This window comes from Glycine max, chromosome 19, assembly GCF_000004515.6.
Source record: "Glycine max cultivar Williams 82 chromosome 19, Glycine_max_v4.0, whole genome shotgun sequence".
NCBI classification, from domain to species: domain Eukaryota; kingdom Viridiplantae; phylum Streptophyta; class Magnoliopsida; order Fabales; family Fabaceae; genus Glycine; species Glycine max.
Window position 1 is genome coordinate 46,550,769 of NC_038255.2, and position 15,181 is coordinate 46,565,949.

General features: G+C 31.1%; 2 protein-coding genes across 3 annotated transcripts; both read right to left on the minus strand.

Annotated features, from left to right (window-relative positions):
* Nucleotides 1-964: 964 nt before the first annotated feature.
* LOC100798661 (rhomboid-like protein 15) lies at nucleotides 965-7,506 on the minus strand. Of its 2 annotated transcripts, XM_006604621.4 has the most exons (13): nucleotides 7,197-7,506; nucleotides 6,667-6,832; nucleotides 5,864-6,167; nucleotides 5,452-5,484; nucleotides 5,276-5,367; nucleotides 5,096-5,169; nucleotides 4,592-4,686; nucleotides 4,426-4,495; nucleotides 3,042-3,220; nucleotides 2,089-2,140; nucleotides 1,933-1,989; nucleotides 1,390-1,464; nucleotides 965-1,281 (listed from the first exon to the last, which is right to left on the minus strand). In XM_006604621.4, exons 1-13 carry the CDS (start codon nucleotides 7,236-7,238, stop codon nucleotides 1,276-1,278), a joined length of 1,245 nt encoding a protein of 414 aa, XP_006604684.1. In that variant the 5' UTR covers nucleotides 7,239-7,506; the 3' UTR covers nucleotides 965-1,275. The 2 variants fall into 2 exon arrangements, with proteins under 2 accessions (XP_006604684.1, XP_014627584.1); XM_014772098.3 differs by lacking the exons at nucleotides 965-1,281; nucleotides 1,390-1,464; nucleotides 1,933-1,989; nucleotides 2,089-2,140 and adding an exon at nucleotides 2,162-2,347.
* Nucleotides 7,507-8,653: 1,147 nt separating this feature from the next.
* Nucleotides 8,654-13,007, minus strand: LOC100799182 (uncharacterized). Its single transcript, XM_006604622.4, has 3 exons — nucleotides 12,756-13,007; nucleotides 11,430-12,365; nucleotides 8,654-9,498 (listed from the first exon to the last, which is right to left on the minus strand). Exons 1-3 carry the CDS (start codon nucleotides 12,759-12,761, stop codon nucleotides 8,848-8,850), a joined length of 1,593 nt encoding a protein of 530 aa, XP_006604685.1. The 5' UTR covers nucleotides 12,762-13,007; the 3' UTR covers nucleotides 8,654-8,847.
* Between the last annotated feature and the right edge of the window lie 2,174 nt (nucleotides 13,008-15,181).

A 15,181-nucleotide genomic window follows, 5' to 3' on the forward strand; every position in this document is an offset into this window, starting at 1 on the left:
ATTCTTTTAAAAAAAAAGTAATAAGCAATGTCGTTTTGCATGTTAAATTTTTTTTCTTCTTTTTTTCTTTCTTTTCCCCATCTGCTCCGAATGCTCGAACACTTTCAATAGTTGCAATTTTTCAAATTCCCTTAGCTAGACTCTCTTGCATTTGCCATGATCTTGCAATGAAAGCACAAATAAACATTGAGATAGAATTGGTTAGTAGCAAAAATCACTCAGGTCGATTTGCCTCACTTTTCCTCACAAGGCTTTAGTATTTCTCTCTATACACAAGTGTCTTGGGTGAGTGTTTAAAATTCTACGACTTGTAATGTTCCCAATTTTGCACTTCATCTTAGTTAAAGTTATCATGCTTACACTTGTAGATCACTAAGGACTTTTATTGGCTTGTAATGTCATATGGACTAATCAAATATATGATTTTTCTAGGATTTCAAAAATTAGAATTATAAGAGAGCATTTAACCTAAAAAAACTTCCACTTATTCTGGCTAGGCTTATTTATTTTTCAGCCTCAATTTATTGTTTTTTTTAACAGCACTTATGGCACCTATTTATTTTTTGCCCTTTTTTTAAAACACTTATAACACTTATTTATTTTTTGCCCTTTTTTTAAACTTTGGGCTTGCAAGCTTTTGGAGGGTGCCTCATTGTGTACTGTTTTACCTTCCTGAGACAATTTTTTACCTTAACTCTCCCCCAAATTAGGGACATATAATGACTGAAACCCTTATGCTCTCTTAAACCCTAAAACAAGGTAGGAGATGATTAAAGTAGGCTTAGGATTTTTACAAAAGACATTATTATCATTTTTGGCTCAAATAAGGTGCAAGTGATAAATTTTTATCAAAGGTTGGATTTTTATCCTCGTTAGCATCATCTTATTTTTTTTTAATTCAAAGTCAAACATTAAGTTGTAACCCCAGATGTCTTATCTTTCTGCAAACGGCAACACTAAGTAATGATCTAGAAATTGTATGGCATTAGAGGCATTCTCTATATATGTATGTATAAACAAGTTCAAGTGGGAAAAAATCAAGCTAAACAAAATGTTTACTATTTCTTCAACTAACATCATATTCCTAAACATTGCTTGTATCATTTACATATGTTCAATTCTGCTAATTGGCGTTAGCATGGCTATCAGGTGTGTGCGAATTGTTAGTGGTAGTCCAAAGATTAAACAGAGACACTGATTGAACAAAGCGCCATGACATACTCAATTAACAGTGTCAGTGAGGTCGCGTTGAGAATCCAAGAGAAGCTTTCTTTTTCAACCCTGCAAATGAGATAAGCCCAAGAATTTTTCACAAAAAGAGAATCATGAAAACAAATAAATAAATGTGAAAAATTATAGATTATAAATAAAGAAATGATCAACTAGGACCTGCTGGCTCATGAGTATTTCCACTGCCACATTGAGATCACCATCAGCAGCAGCCAGCGCCACTTCCACCTGCGTCTGAAACCAGCCCAAAACAAATGCATAAAAAATATATAACTAAGCTGTAGGTTTTAATCTATATTTGGTGCACAAGCACCACAATGATATCTCACCGTGCACAGCATCTGAGAAAATAATTTTATGTAGGAGATATTTTATGACAGATATCACTTATCAAAAAATACTTTGACTTGTTCAGCTAGACTCCACTCTCTCTCTCTCAAACACACACACATCACTCCTCCCCCAGAAATAATTAAGTTAAAAAATAAATTGATCTTCTTCATGAGACCAATAAGAAATAGGAGAGAAGGACACATAAGGAGATCAAACAACAATAACTTTAAACACTGGATCTGTTTGAATGAGAAAACCATTCTCAGATGAGCAAGCATAATATGCAAGGAGTCAAGGACAAACAGGAAAGTTTTAAAAAGTTTCAAGCCATTTTCAGACCATAGAAAAAATAAGGAAACTGGTTTTTACCCTATCAAAGCCCATTGATACAAGTTTTTTAATCCTTTCTTCCGAAACAACTGCACCCTGCATTTATAGGGGGGGAAATGGCAAATATTAACCATCCAGATTAACCAAAAGAAAACAAGAAAGTTTCAACCACGGTATGTATGTATGTAAAGCAACCTGATTCTGTGGAACACCAGCAGCTGCTGTAGCTACATCGTCAACTGAATGCCTAAATTGAATTAGAAAACTAAGTGAACGCCATTCATACAGAAACACAAACTTCTGAATAATATAATTGTAATCCTATTGAAATATAACAATTTAACTTAAATAAAAAATCCATGCACATATACTACCCTTTGATATTAATGATCATACTTTGTGTAATTTCCATTTCCAGTTATACCAACAGTAAGACCTTGTTTGTGTCTAGTTCCTAGCCAAAACATGACATGTTTGTTAAACAGGCAACACAATAAAACTAAGTTACTGGTACCACTGAATAAGTTTAAGTGAAACAATGATTATAAAAACAACCTATCTACAACTCAATGAACCCTTCGTTAATATTACTAGATTCATGGACAATGGGTTATAAAGAATCTCGTATATGTATTTCTTATTCTGTAGATGCTATAAGCTTATAGGTTAGACATGCATTATGAATATATCTGGGTGTCCAATAATTATGGACATATAAGTTGAATTATTTATGGAACATTTTATTACAACTCTACAAATGTTAATACATATTTATGCCAAAAGAAGATTTAAAATAGCTTACAATTAAAATCGTGTTAAGTATTTTATAAGTTAAACTAGATAAATATACTATCATTCTTACGTTTTTTCAGTTGTAAATTTATTATACATAATTGCACCAATATGTGTTGCATGAACTAATTCAGGCTAGATGGATCAACTTGACTGACCACATAAGCTTATTGTTACATGCCAAACAGGGAACCCATTTAAAACTATGAATTTTATCAGTCTATGCATAATATTGTAGGTATTATAACAGGTTCAAACTTCAAAAGAAAAGATGATTGTGGTAAGCATATTAAAATTTTACTTCTACTTAGCAACCACCATCAGTTATCAATTATGCTCAAAACTATCTCCCATACCTTCCTTCTGACAACTGTTGAGTATTACTAGGAGTGGATGAATCTAAAGGACTATTGGGACTGCTATCCTCCAAAAGTCTAGCTTGAAGGTTTGAATCTGAATGGAGATGAGAAGCAGTTTGACCTTGAACGGCACCAAGGGTCCTTCCCCTCCCGGGGAACCTAATATCCTCTGTTGACTGCAAGGTATCACATAATACAATCAAATGCCTATAGATTGAAGCCTTCAGCTCACAAAGAATATAGACATGAATACATGAACGAAACTAATAAACAAATGACTGGCATTAAGGCAGGGATATAATATAATAATATGAAATTTAAACTTCTCAATTCAATTTGACATAATCTCAATTTACCAACTAACTGACTACTCGATCAAAACTGCTGTCGTTAAGCATCAGGGAATCAATAGATTCAAAGCCAGTTAATATAAACAGCTTGAAATGGAAAGATAATGAGCCCATTTGTTACAACTTCTTTTGTAAAAGAATCATTTCTTTTTTAAAAAAAATAATCACTTCTTTTAGTTTTTTATCAATTTGTTTTAGCTTTTCAAATTTCAACATAATCAAAAGCCAAAAGAATCTAAAATCTGATCAAAATTAGAAGTTATTTTGAATAGTTTCTCACAAAATCAGCTGCATCTTTTAAAATATTGATTTTAATGATGGCAAACAAAAATAAATTAGATTCTGCTTTTTCAAAAAAAAAAAAAAAATCATCACTAGATTATTATGTAAAATAATCACTTCTTTTAAATTTGTAACAAATTGGCCCAATATATCATTCAACTTGAACAGGGCAAAATCATGTTATGTAACATTTCATATTCCCAATAATGAACTTTCAAAGATAAGAAGGGCACATAAACTTTTTTTTCTTACACCATTTGCTGATGCCACAGTCCTATGGGCTATGGATGATGGATGTATTGATGAATCTAATGAATGCAACATAATGTTTTAAAAAAAATAAATGAGTTGCAGATAAAAGATTAATTCATATAAAAAAAAAAATCATCCCAGGTCAAAAAAATCTGACAATTTTAAATGACTACATGCAAGCACAATATTTACACTTGCACCTAAATGCACACAATAATTATTCATTGCATTTTTCACATATTGGTGCAAGATAACCAGGGTACTAACTAACAAACTTGTATTAAATTAATCCTACAGAATTTGATTAGATTCAAAGATCAACAGATCACATATAAGGGGTCCATGTACACTTGTCATGAATGAGTATTACACAACAATTTCGTTGCATTTGTTCACATTATGAGAAAAACAAAAAATGGTTAGCACACCAGCAAAACATGTACAAGATTATTTCAGAGTCCACCAAAAGTACTCATAAGACAAGATGGCACACGTACCTGAGCAGACACTTCCCTTTGAGGCATAAATGATGATAGGTTCCTCCAAATATTTCCAGAAAGTAATCCACTACCCCATAGAAGTATAGATTTGAAAATGTAGATTAGTAGATACCTAGCACCATCAGTATGGTTTTGTGTGAAAACCACAGTATTTAGTATTTACCTGGTTGTTGAATTTTGGCTTGTCTGTGTAGGAATATAACCCGAAGGATTTCCACCAGTGCAAACAATAAATTTTGGACGTCTCACACATGATGACTGAAAGTCAAGAGAACAAGCATATACACTAGTAAAAGTCCACATGAGATATATATGCATGTATTTTCATAGAATGAATATCTAGCAATAAAAGAAGTTACCAAGATATAAACAAAAATATTCGTTCACATTCCAGTCAATCACAGCCTGTTCAGCACATCAATCCATTTTGTGAATTCATTTAGCCCCCACCCAACCAAAAAAAAGGGGAGAATTGTCGAAATCAAATACATCAACCAATCCAGCGGTTAATTGAGTCAATATGCAGTTAAGAAAAAAATTTAACATATAAATATGCTTTTTTTTAAAAGGAACCTTGGACATTGAACTTAATAATATCATGTAACTAGCAACTAAAACTTTTCCCATCTTGGTGCACTACCAAAGCCTATTCCAGAAAAATACTTACAAGCCAAGAGGAGGATTCAATGGAAGAATAAAAAGATGTCCCAGGTATGAGGAAATTAAACAAGCCATATGTATCTGAAACATTAAGCATAACATCATCAAAAAAGAGATAATTGCTCAATTTTTTTTTTGCAAAAATAAAAAATAAACAACCAGAGAAGGAAAAAAAGTGAAATCTAACATGCAAACCCAGATAAAATGCCACAAAGGTGCCCAAGAAGTGAGACATTTTGCATGAGAAGCTGGAACACTACCAACAAAAAGAATGCATACCTAAACATAATATGTCCAATTATCACAAAAGGGAATTATCAAGATAAAAATCAAGAAATAAGTTCAATAAAAAGTCATACTCACCACTTGGCAGGCACATTAAACAATCCAAACACACTGCAGAATGAATAGAAAAAGTTACTAAATTAGTGAACCCTTACCGATTAATGATACATAATGTAACATAGCACATCTATTAAATGTATATTGCCTTTTTAGTAAAAACCAGTTAAGAAATCATTGCACAGTGAACTGGTTGGCAAAAGTGTACTAATAAAACAGAATAAATGTGATTGGAGATAGCTTTCACAAAATAATTATTAACATCATTTCTGAAAAAAACTATTAAACAATGTTACTATTTCAGCATCTTGAACAGCTTCCAAAACATGGTTTCTGCAAAATTATCTTGAAGAAAAAGGTGATTGACATATTAAATTGCATTTTCCCAACAGTGGTGAATTTCCCGCACAACAGTAATATTTATATAGCCAACCTCCTCGATTGAACTCCACTCAGGCTTGTCTCTATAACAATCATTGAAAACAGAACTCCTGAGAAGCCTATCGCACACTCATTCATGAGGTAATCATATGTAAGTAAAGGATTGTGTGCCACCAGCAGTGCTATGAGAACATGGAATATGGCATTGCTTGTAGCCACCAAAATAATGACATAAAGCAAGCGAACTGAGCCCATGATCCTCTCCAGCTCAGAGCCCAAGGGAACTAAAGCCATCATGTTGAAGACAACATGAAGCAGTGAACCGTGGAAAAGAATGGAGGTATAAATCCGGTAAACTGCAAGTCAAAAAACAAATGATTCTGAGAAGTGCCACCTGACAACCACAAAAAGAAAGCAACTGCTACAAGGAAAACAAGACCAAAAGCACAAGTTTCAACTTTCAACAATATTTAGAAAAGATAGTTCTAAGATATAGCAAGCAGCTTTCAAACCAACTAACCAAGTTAATAGCACCTGCTAGAATCAAATTCAACATATGAATGGGTTTAGTTTTCTGCATTACAATGTTTGTTCAAGCTTGTCCAGACAATTAACTACATTGATTGAACGATATAATTCAATTCGAAGAAGAAAATAGGAAAAATCTTAGATACAGTTTCTTGGTTCTTGATGTTTTGTTTTCCAATAAAAAATGGAGTTTCACTTCAGAAATCCGCATAATATATAGATTTGCATTAAAGGATTTCATGGATTATTGAAATTAAACTCCAATTCTAACTGAAAAACAGTAATTGCACCTAAAGAACTGTGTAAGTTTTGTCCAAAGAAATATACCTTGAAACCGCGAAACAACCGCAGACGGCAAGAAGCAAACCTCGTTGAAGGAATCATATCCAACCAAAAGACAAACCAAGTAAATGATTCCACAGACAACCACCACTGCAGAAGTGAGAAACGGAATGCTTTCCCACCATTGACTCATCCTAGTAGGCAACCCGGCCTGTGTCAATTAAGCAACCAAGCACAATTAATCACAATAACATCAACGAAGGAAAATCTCTACCTAACCATTCTATAAAAATACTTAGTATAATCAGCAAATACCAAATAGAAACATAGCAAACTATAAATTGAGCTGTAAAGGTTGTTTCGTTTTATTTGACAGACACGAATCGAACAGAACGGGACTGAAAGTGAAACAATGACCGAAATTATAATAGACACACTTCGAGATCTCAGACCAGAAACAAGGATGATCAGTTCAGCTACTACGCTGAGTGAGAAGTGTGTTTGCATCGCACCTCAAAATTGTGACAGAAACGAAACGATGATCGAAGAAAATAGGGAAATGGATCGGAGATTACCTCAGAAACGATGTTTGGTCTCATATTTCTTGCTCTTCGCATGCAACCAAGTTTAACTTCCCAGCTTTGGCTCACTACTCTCTCTGATTAACTAGCAGTCACAGAGGATTTGGTACTTTTATAAATTTCGATTCGGATAACCGGTTTTGAATTGGAGTTGCTGATTCGGATTTTGAATTCTGACCCACACTTACTCGCGAAAACCGTAGAGCCTACTTCTCTTTTCTTCACTTTGATGGAGGGGTTCGGATTTCACCGTCTTACCAACCTCGAAACAAATTGCCAAGGGTTACAATGCGTTTCAACATCGTTATTAGTGTCAGTTAACAAAAGGATAATTATTTATTTTATTTGTTTGAATTTGTTAGGCATGCATAGGGACTCGAAGATAAAATTGAAATTTTATTCTTGAATGTATAAAAAAGTATCATAAGTTATGTTAATTTATTTTTTCGGTAACATAAACGATTGTATTTAGGTGACACTTTTAATGAAGTGATAACCAAAAATAATAGAGTATCATTCACATTATTATCATATATCATTTATGTGATTGTAACATGTTATACATGTATCTATCACTTGTCAAATATTTATTTTGATTTGATCTATAAATTTAATAATTTCTTATTATTTTAATTTATCAATTTAACCATTTAAAGGTTTTTAAGTCACTTTTAAATTTTTAATTAAGTCTCATGTTATATGAAATTATTAACAAACATTATCATATTCTCTCCTTATATTTTTTTTTTGCAATACTATCATTTAAATTATACTATAAATAGAAAACTAATTTATGAGTGTTGACATCACAATAATAAGCCTTAAATCTAGGACATTACTAATAAAATTTTATAAGATTTCAAACCAAATATTTTACCCAAATCAAGCTATTATCTTATATGTTATTAATATGTGTAGAACCACATGCTGGAATCACTTAGATAACTTGTGACAAGTGTCATTCATCATAGTATCATGTTGAAAGTCATTTGAGTTAATAGTCAAAAATAACAATAGGAATAATTTATTATATTTTTTGCAAATTTGAAAATAAAATTTTAATTTTTTATCTTTTAAGAACCTAACTATCGACACATAACAAATTTAAGAACGAAAATGAATATTTATTCTAAATAAAATTATAATTTTATTTGAGATTTGATTATTTGACGGATAATGAGTAAAGGATATCCATAATTGTTTAATTAAAAGATTATTTATTAAAAATTATCCATAATTGTTGTTGGGGCATTTGTAAATAATGGTTGTCTGAATATAATCACTTATAATAAATAAATAAATACATAGACCCTCCCTTTCAGATGGTGTAGCCCACAAAATAACACTAAGAGCAAATTATTTGTTTTCCCAGCAAATGTTAAATGAAAAAAAAAAAAACTGCACGAGAAAGGGGAAGTAACCATGAGAAAGGAAAAGATAAGGGCACCCAATGAATGATATTAGAGCTTAAACATAAAGAAAAATCAGCACATGTCGTCAGTTACAGCAAAATTGAAATCCTTTTCTGTATGTAAAGAGAGAGATTCAGCACAAGAACACTATTGGAAGTCTAAATAAAAGTCTTCACTATATCTGTCTGTTCATTGATATTACTATTCACACTATACCCTTCATCAGATAAATTTTACCCGTCTGAAGTCTGTGCGCTCTTTTTTAAGTCACCATCTTTGTTCTTAACATTATTCTCTAAACCACCCTTGGTTTCCATTTTTGAATTTTGTATGCTTTGTTCGTTGTCTTTATCTTCAAATTTATTGTCTTCATTACATTTGCTTTTGATGATATTCTCTGCACTGCCCTCATCTGGGGCACTAACTTCTTCATTTGATAATTTTTCCTTATGTGTTTGAGTGTGCTCTTCGTCCCCCTTGATTTTTAATTCACTAGCTGCAGCATCTTTGTTCTCATCATTCGGGAGGCCAACTTCAGTTTTATCAGATAAATTTGTCGTGTTTGAAGTTTGTGCCATCTCTTCACAACCTTTATTTTCAACAGGAACAGGTTCCCTATCTTCATTCTTGGTAGTACTCTTTGCATTATTCATATTTTTCATGTCACTCAATTCAGCTTTATCTGGTGAATTGACCATATCTGAAGCCTTCATGCTCTTTTCAGTGTCACCAGCTTCCCCTTCGTCATTCTTGGTAACAATCTCTGCATTATTTTTCTCCAAAACACTCACTTTGAAAGGTCCTAACTTAGCTTCAATGTCCTTGACAATGAAGTTTAAAGATCTAACATCCCGAGCCTCTGCTAAACGGCTGCTTGATGATGCCTATCATCACACAAAACGAAAAATTCAAACACTCATTATAACAAAGAAATAAAGTATCATTTCCCAAATAATAGGGAAAATAAATGGTAATTGGTGATAAAAAACCAACAATTCAATGTCTCCATCAATGGATGACTTGAAGACACAGACTTAGCCAATCAACTCAGGGATAAAAGCAAATTCATTGCCTCAAACCCTTGGTTGGGATAATATCTTTAAAAACTACACAATATTACAGAGACCAAAAGATCCCGTCCACTTTTATTATGTTTATGAAAGGAAAAGCAAAGGGAGCAAATGACCTCATAAATCTTTAATACCTACAAACACAAAATTAGCCGAATAACCTTTCGGAGCATTATGTTTTCTTGAGGAGGAATGTCCATGTGGCAATTGACGGGAAATGTTTAGTAGACATTAGAATGGGACAGAAAGTGACATGTGAGTTCTTTTTTATGTTTAATGTATTTTAAAAATAAAACAAAATGGAGCCACAGGCATGGGGTTAAAAAGTAGTACATTTTGATTCTACTAAAACAGCTGAAACTGGGGAACTGAACCATTCCATTTCATTTTGTTGACATGCCAAATGCTATCAAAGTATTTTCTTAAACAATCCAATAAAAAGTCAGATCTTTAAATCAAATTAAGATAATGCCTTAAGTATATCAGCTCTAGCACCTTCTTGATGCCTATCCAATGCCCATTATGATTCATACATAATGACAATCCAACAACAAAAACATTATCCTACTAGGTAGATCAGTCTTTCTAAATGGCAATGTTATGGGCATTAGATTGCCAACATGCTATAAATGACAATGTCATGACAAATTAAAATATAACTTTTAAACTTACGGTCCAACATATCACTAAATCAAATTATTAAAACGAACAAAACATGTAATCACAAATGTTAATGCTGTTGTATGGGGATGATCAACAGGTAATGCAAAAACCTATTGCTTAATTTGAAACAAATAATGAAAAATATGGATATCCATATTTCTCTACAATGTTCTCTCTAATAGCGGAAGTAAACTTTATTCGGACATGAAAAATAAATGTCTAAAACAACATCAACATGATTTTTTTTTTTAAAAAAGTGAAATTTTCATTATATCAATTAAATTATGTTGGGAAAAAATAAAATCTTTTGTATAAAACTACTGTATACAAACTGGATAGAAAGCAAGCACAAATTATATTGTAAACATCAATTAATGTAGAATTCATAAAAATACAACTTATTTAAATACAATCTTTTAACATTAATTAGGTGGTGCCACTAGCCAATTTGGCCATGGAAATAGGCACAGATCACAACCAGTGATAAAATTTATTAGCATGTATGTAAATTACATGGATGATTGAAAATTAAAGGCCTAAGCATGAAAATTTTCAGGATCTCTAAATAAATAACAAAAAGGAAAATTTTTGTGGAAAAAAGGAGTAGGGGCACACTTCCAATACTTTTCTCATTGATACACTCTTGATTTTATCTAATGACAATGATTTCCTTGCATTATACCCTCATTCATAAATGACATAAAATACCCCTATTGTATTATACCCTTAATACAACAAACTTTTCCTACTAGATGGGTTCAGCTACATGGATCAAGCAATGCTAGATTGTTCTATCATGAATCATGTTCATAGATAAACCATTGATCTCTAAATCCTTCTGAATGGTTTTACCTATAGTTTTTCTCCATTTTCCTCTACCTCTATTAATAGGGCCACCTGAATAGTTAAAACAAAAATATCTTTTAATGTTATGAAATCAGAGTTCATATTTTTTTTAAAACTAAAAGTTGTGTTTATACTTAAACTTTCAATTATGGACAAAAAATACTAAATTTCACTGAAAACGTTTTAGGCTATTTTAGCTATATAAAAAACAGTGTTTATTATTTACACAGACTGACCTGTACAATTTGCTCCACTCGTCGTTTAAGATCATCCCCATATGCTTGCTTGTAGATGCCTTTAAGTAAGTGCCACAAGTGAGAATGAACGTCATCTAAACGATGTTTTTCAATCATACATTGTGCAACAGCTGACCTACAACCCACAACATAAAAAGGACAATTTACAAGCTTCATTGGACAAATAGTTATACAATGCCTATCCATCTCACGTCTCATAATGCAATCAGAACACTTCTGTTCACATGGAATTATCTTGAAAGGACAAGTTGAATCATGATTCTTCAAATGAGCTGCACAAAATCTGGAATTGCATCCCTCATTTTCACATATCATAGTTCTAAAGTTGCAGTTATCAACATGATTGACAAGTTCTTCAGCAGAATTAAAACTCATGTTGCAATGATATGAGTTCTCAAAGTCAACATTCTTGAGCAAAGTTTCTGCAATTGTTTCTCTCCTGTCAAGTGTCCAAAACCCATTCATTTCCATCTCTTGAACAAAATCATCTATTCTGTCTTCCCTCTTTTCACTCAGCAACCATCCCGAAACTCGACTAAACAGATTCCTCTTTGAACTCACAAAGTCATCAACGAAATCAGAAATGATATCAAAAGGATGGTCTGATTCTTCACCGTCTGGACCACCTTCCAAGATAACAGACTCAGCAACAAATGATTCACTTCTTTGGGTAACATACTCTATCATTTCCTTCCTCAAATCAACAGCCACTGAACCCGGAGTCTTGAAGAGATCTCCCGATGTGTTATCAACACAAGCACTGGCTAGACCTGGAAGGAACATTTGAGCCAACTTGTGAACTACTTCTGTATCACAAAGATCACAATGCAACAAGGGACCTCCCTGTTTCTCATCTTCAAGCTTTTCAGGCCCAAGGTCCACATCAATGGTAGGCATGTCCATGCTTGATAATATCTAGACATAACAAGTTTGAGGATAAATCATCATTGTATACTCTTTGATATCCTTGAAAACACTTTTAAGTTTTAAATTCATTGTTTTATTACAATCCGGTGAGTGACTACTATTAAACAAGAAAAATATTTTAGCATCTAATTCGCGATATTGAAGACATATTTCATAAATCAGGATTCCAGATATCATCATTCATCACCATCAATTATAAAATCAAATGCCAAACATGAAATTACAGTGTTGCACAAGGGCAATAATAGAAGTTTTCACAACCTAATTTCTCAAAATGCATCCCAGTTGAGTTGAGTCTCTATGATCACACAACCCATTAAAGTTTCATATATAATTTTTGGTTGTTTTGAAAGAAATTGCAGAAAGATCAAAACTTACCGACATCGGGTGTTGAGATCTAAAATGTTGGATTCTGAAAGAACATCGCTTGCGATTGAAAGTTTAATTTTGAAGGAAAAATCGGTTTTTTTTTTTTTTGTGGTGAAACGCCACAAGCTCATTCCCTTCCATTTAATACCAACTCTTCTCTTTAACCGTACAATTTTACTTTTACTATTCTACTCAGTTTCGTAAAATTAGAAATTTAGTTGCTCTTACATACCCTTCAAAGATGGTGCCAATGGTTTCTACTATCTACCTACAAAGGGGGTGTGAGGATTTAATCACAAATAAGATATGAATATTAAGCAAGTAGTATTACTTTATTATTTTTTATTCATCAAAATTCTTTTAGATAGTTTTTATTATTAAATTAGTATTTAAGAAGTACTTTTATGCTTGAAAGTGAAATAAAATAATATTAAAACGTAATTCCATGTTTATAAAAATGATTTAAGATTTGAAAATAAAATCTTAAACCATGAAAATGAAAGATTTTTTGTAAAAAGGATTGATTGTCTCTTATTTAAATTATAACTATAATTAAAATAAAGTAAACAATGCATAAGATAATTATAAACAAAATAGTATTTTTAATAAAATTATATATGGTCCATGAGCATAAAGTATATGGTAACAACATTTTGATAATTATTTCCTTTAAAAAATTTGGTAATTATTGGGTGTATACGGAGAATGCAAGCATTTCAATTAGTTTAGCTCGATTCATTTTAGTTAGAATCTAAATATATATGACTAAGGTTTTTTTTTTTTTTACCGAAGATATGATCAAGTTAACTCATTAAATGATTTTTTTTTGTGTGTGTAGTTTGCGTTTAGCTTATTTAGTTTGCAAATTAATAGACTGGCCCACAAGTCTAATGACAAAAAAATATTAAAAAACAAAAAAAATGTAATTGTTTCAATTTTCTCTAGGTTTTGAGGTCGTATGACCAAAGCAAATGTTAGTAATGGCCTTTCTAAATATAATCTGAATTACATATATGGGTTCTTAAAAGAGATTTTCATCATATCTTATGTGTTTTGTTTTCAGATATTAATATATTATAAGATGAGTCATATGACCTAAGTATGATACGTGATATTGTATTATATATGATGGGATAAAGTCAGGTATTATAAGATATGATAAAGATGATTAAAAAAAATATAAGTCACTTGGGTATAATGTTGAAATGATGTGCTTGTATCGGGATAGGTGATCAGATGACCAAAAGATGGATTCACAGAAGAAGATCAAAAGGTACGGTAGTAGAATTACAACAAAGATTGAAAATTCTGATATTTAAAATAATAACTAAAAAGTAAATCTAATATACAAATAATAAAAAATATAAAAGATATATATAGATTAATAAAATAGTAAAATGTAAAACAAAAAATTGGGTAATATTTATTTTTGTAACAAAATTTAATAAAACTTTAGCAAAAATTTAAAAAAGAATAAAGTGACGTGTATTTGAATGAGTGTTAATTAATGTCTAATGTTGTGCTTCCAAAAAAAAATTGTTTTCATTTTCATGGTGACGTTGGATGCCTTCCAACATATTGACCATTACATTTGAATCACATGCATTTTACTTTTTTTTATATATAAAATGAAAGAAAACTTCTCAAGATGAAATTATTTATATTAAAGTTAAATTTAAACTAATTTTGTTATTTGAGTGATTTTTCATCCATTTTCGGTCTTTTACCAATTAAATCATGCATATAAACCAAAGAACTATAACTAAATTTTAGGGGTGTGAGCGGGTCTAGTGACCGTGAATTTGAATTAATTAAAATTAACACAAATAATTTAGTTGGAAAATTTATTTGTTTAAGTCATATTACAATTAATCAATCAAATTTGATTCAAACATGTTAAGTTTTAGATTGAGACATGAAATTTAACATTTCAACTTATTGACTTATTTATTATTATTATTATTGTGTGTAATATATAATATATATTTTTAAATTTAAAAAATAAAATATTATTAACTATTGATTACATAAATTTATCAATCTGAATTAAGTAAGTATCAAGGTATCATTTATCTTTAGAATCAAAGTAACAATGATTTTATTGATTAAAATATCTTCAAATAAACTTTAAAAATATTTTGAAATTATTTAGAAAGAGTAAACCTCCTAATTACTCATCAGTTTTAATATGTTTAATGTTTCATTCCCATTAATAGATAAATAAGAGTGACAGGAATGAAGTGAAATGTAAAAACATCACTATTTTTTTAATAAAAAATCTAACAATTTAATTTATTTAATAAAAAATATGTTTTAACAAAAAAAATTATTTATCATCCCAACCCAATCAAAATTATTTACAAATAATTTGATTTTGATTGGATTTCTTTATTTTTTTCTTTTAAGAAAACGACCCAACCCAATCCTTCTAAATT

Bases quoted from the DNA above. Each gene is read 5' to 3' on its own strand.
- LOC100798661 (XM_006604621.4), bottom strand. From the start codon at position 7,238: ATGCGAAGAGCAAGAAATATGAGACCAAACATCGTTTCTGAG. The intron at 5,485-5,863 runs GTTGGCTATATA...TTCATTCTGCAG, and splicing joins AGTGGAGTTCAATCGAGGAG to TGTGTTTGGATTGTTTAATG. The intron at 1,465-1,932 runs GTAAAAACCAGT...GGCTGGTTTCAG, and splicing joins TATCAATGGGCTTTGATAGG to ACGCAGGTGGAAGTGGCGCT.
- LOC100799182 (XM_006604622.4), bottom strand. The intron at 9,499-11,429 runs GTCAGTCTGTGT...GTGTGATGATAG, and splicing joins GAGTGGAGCAAATTGTACAG to GCATCATCAAGCAGCCGTTT.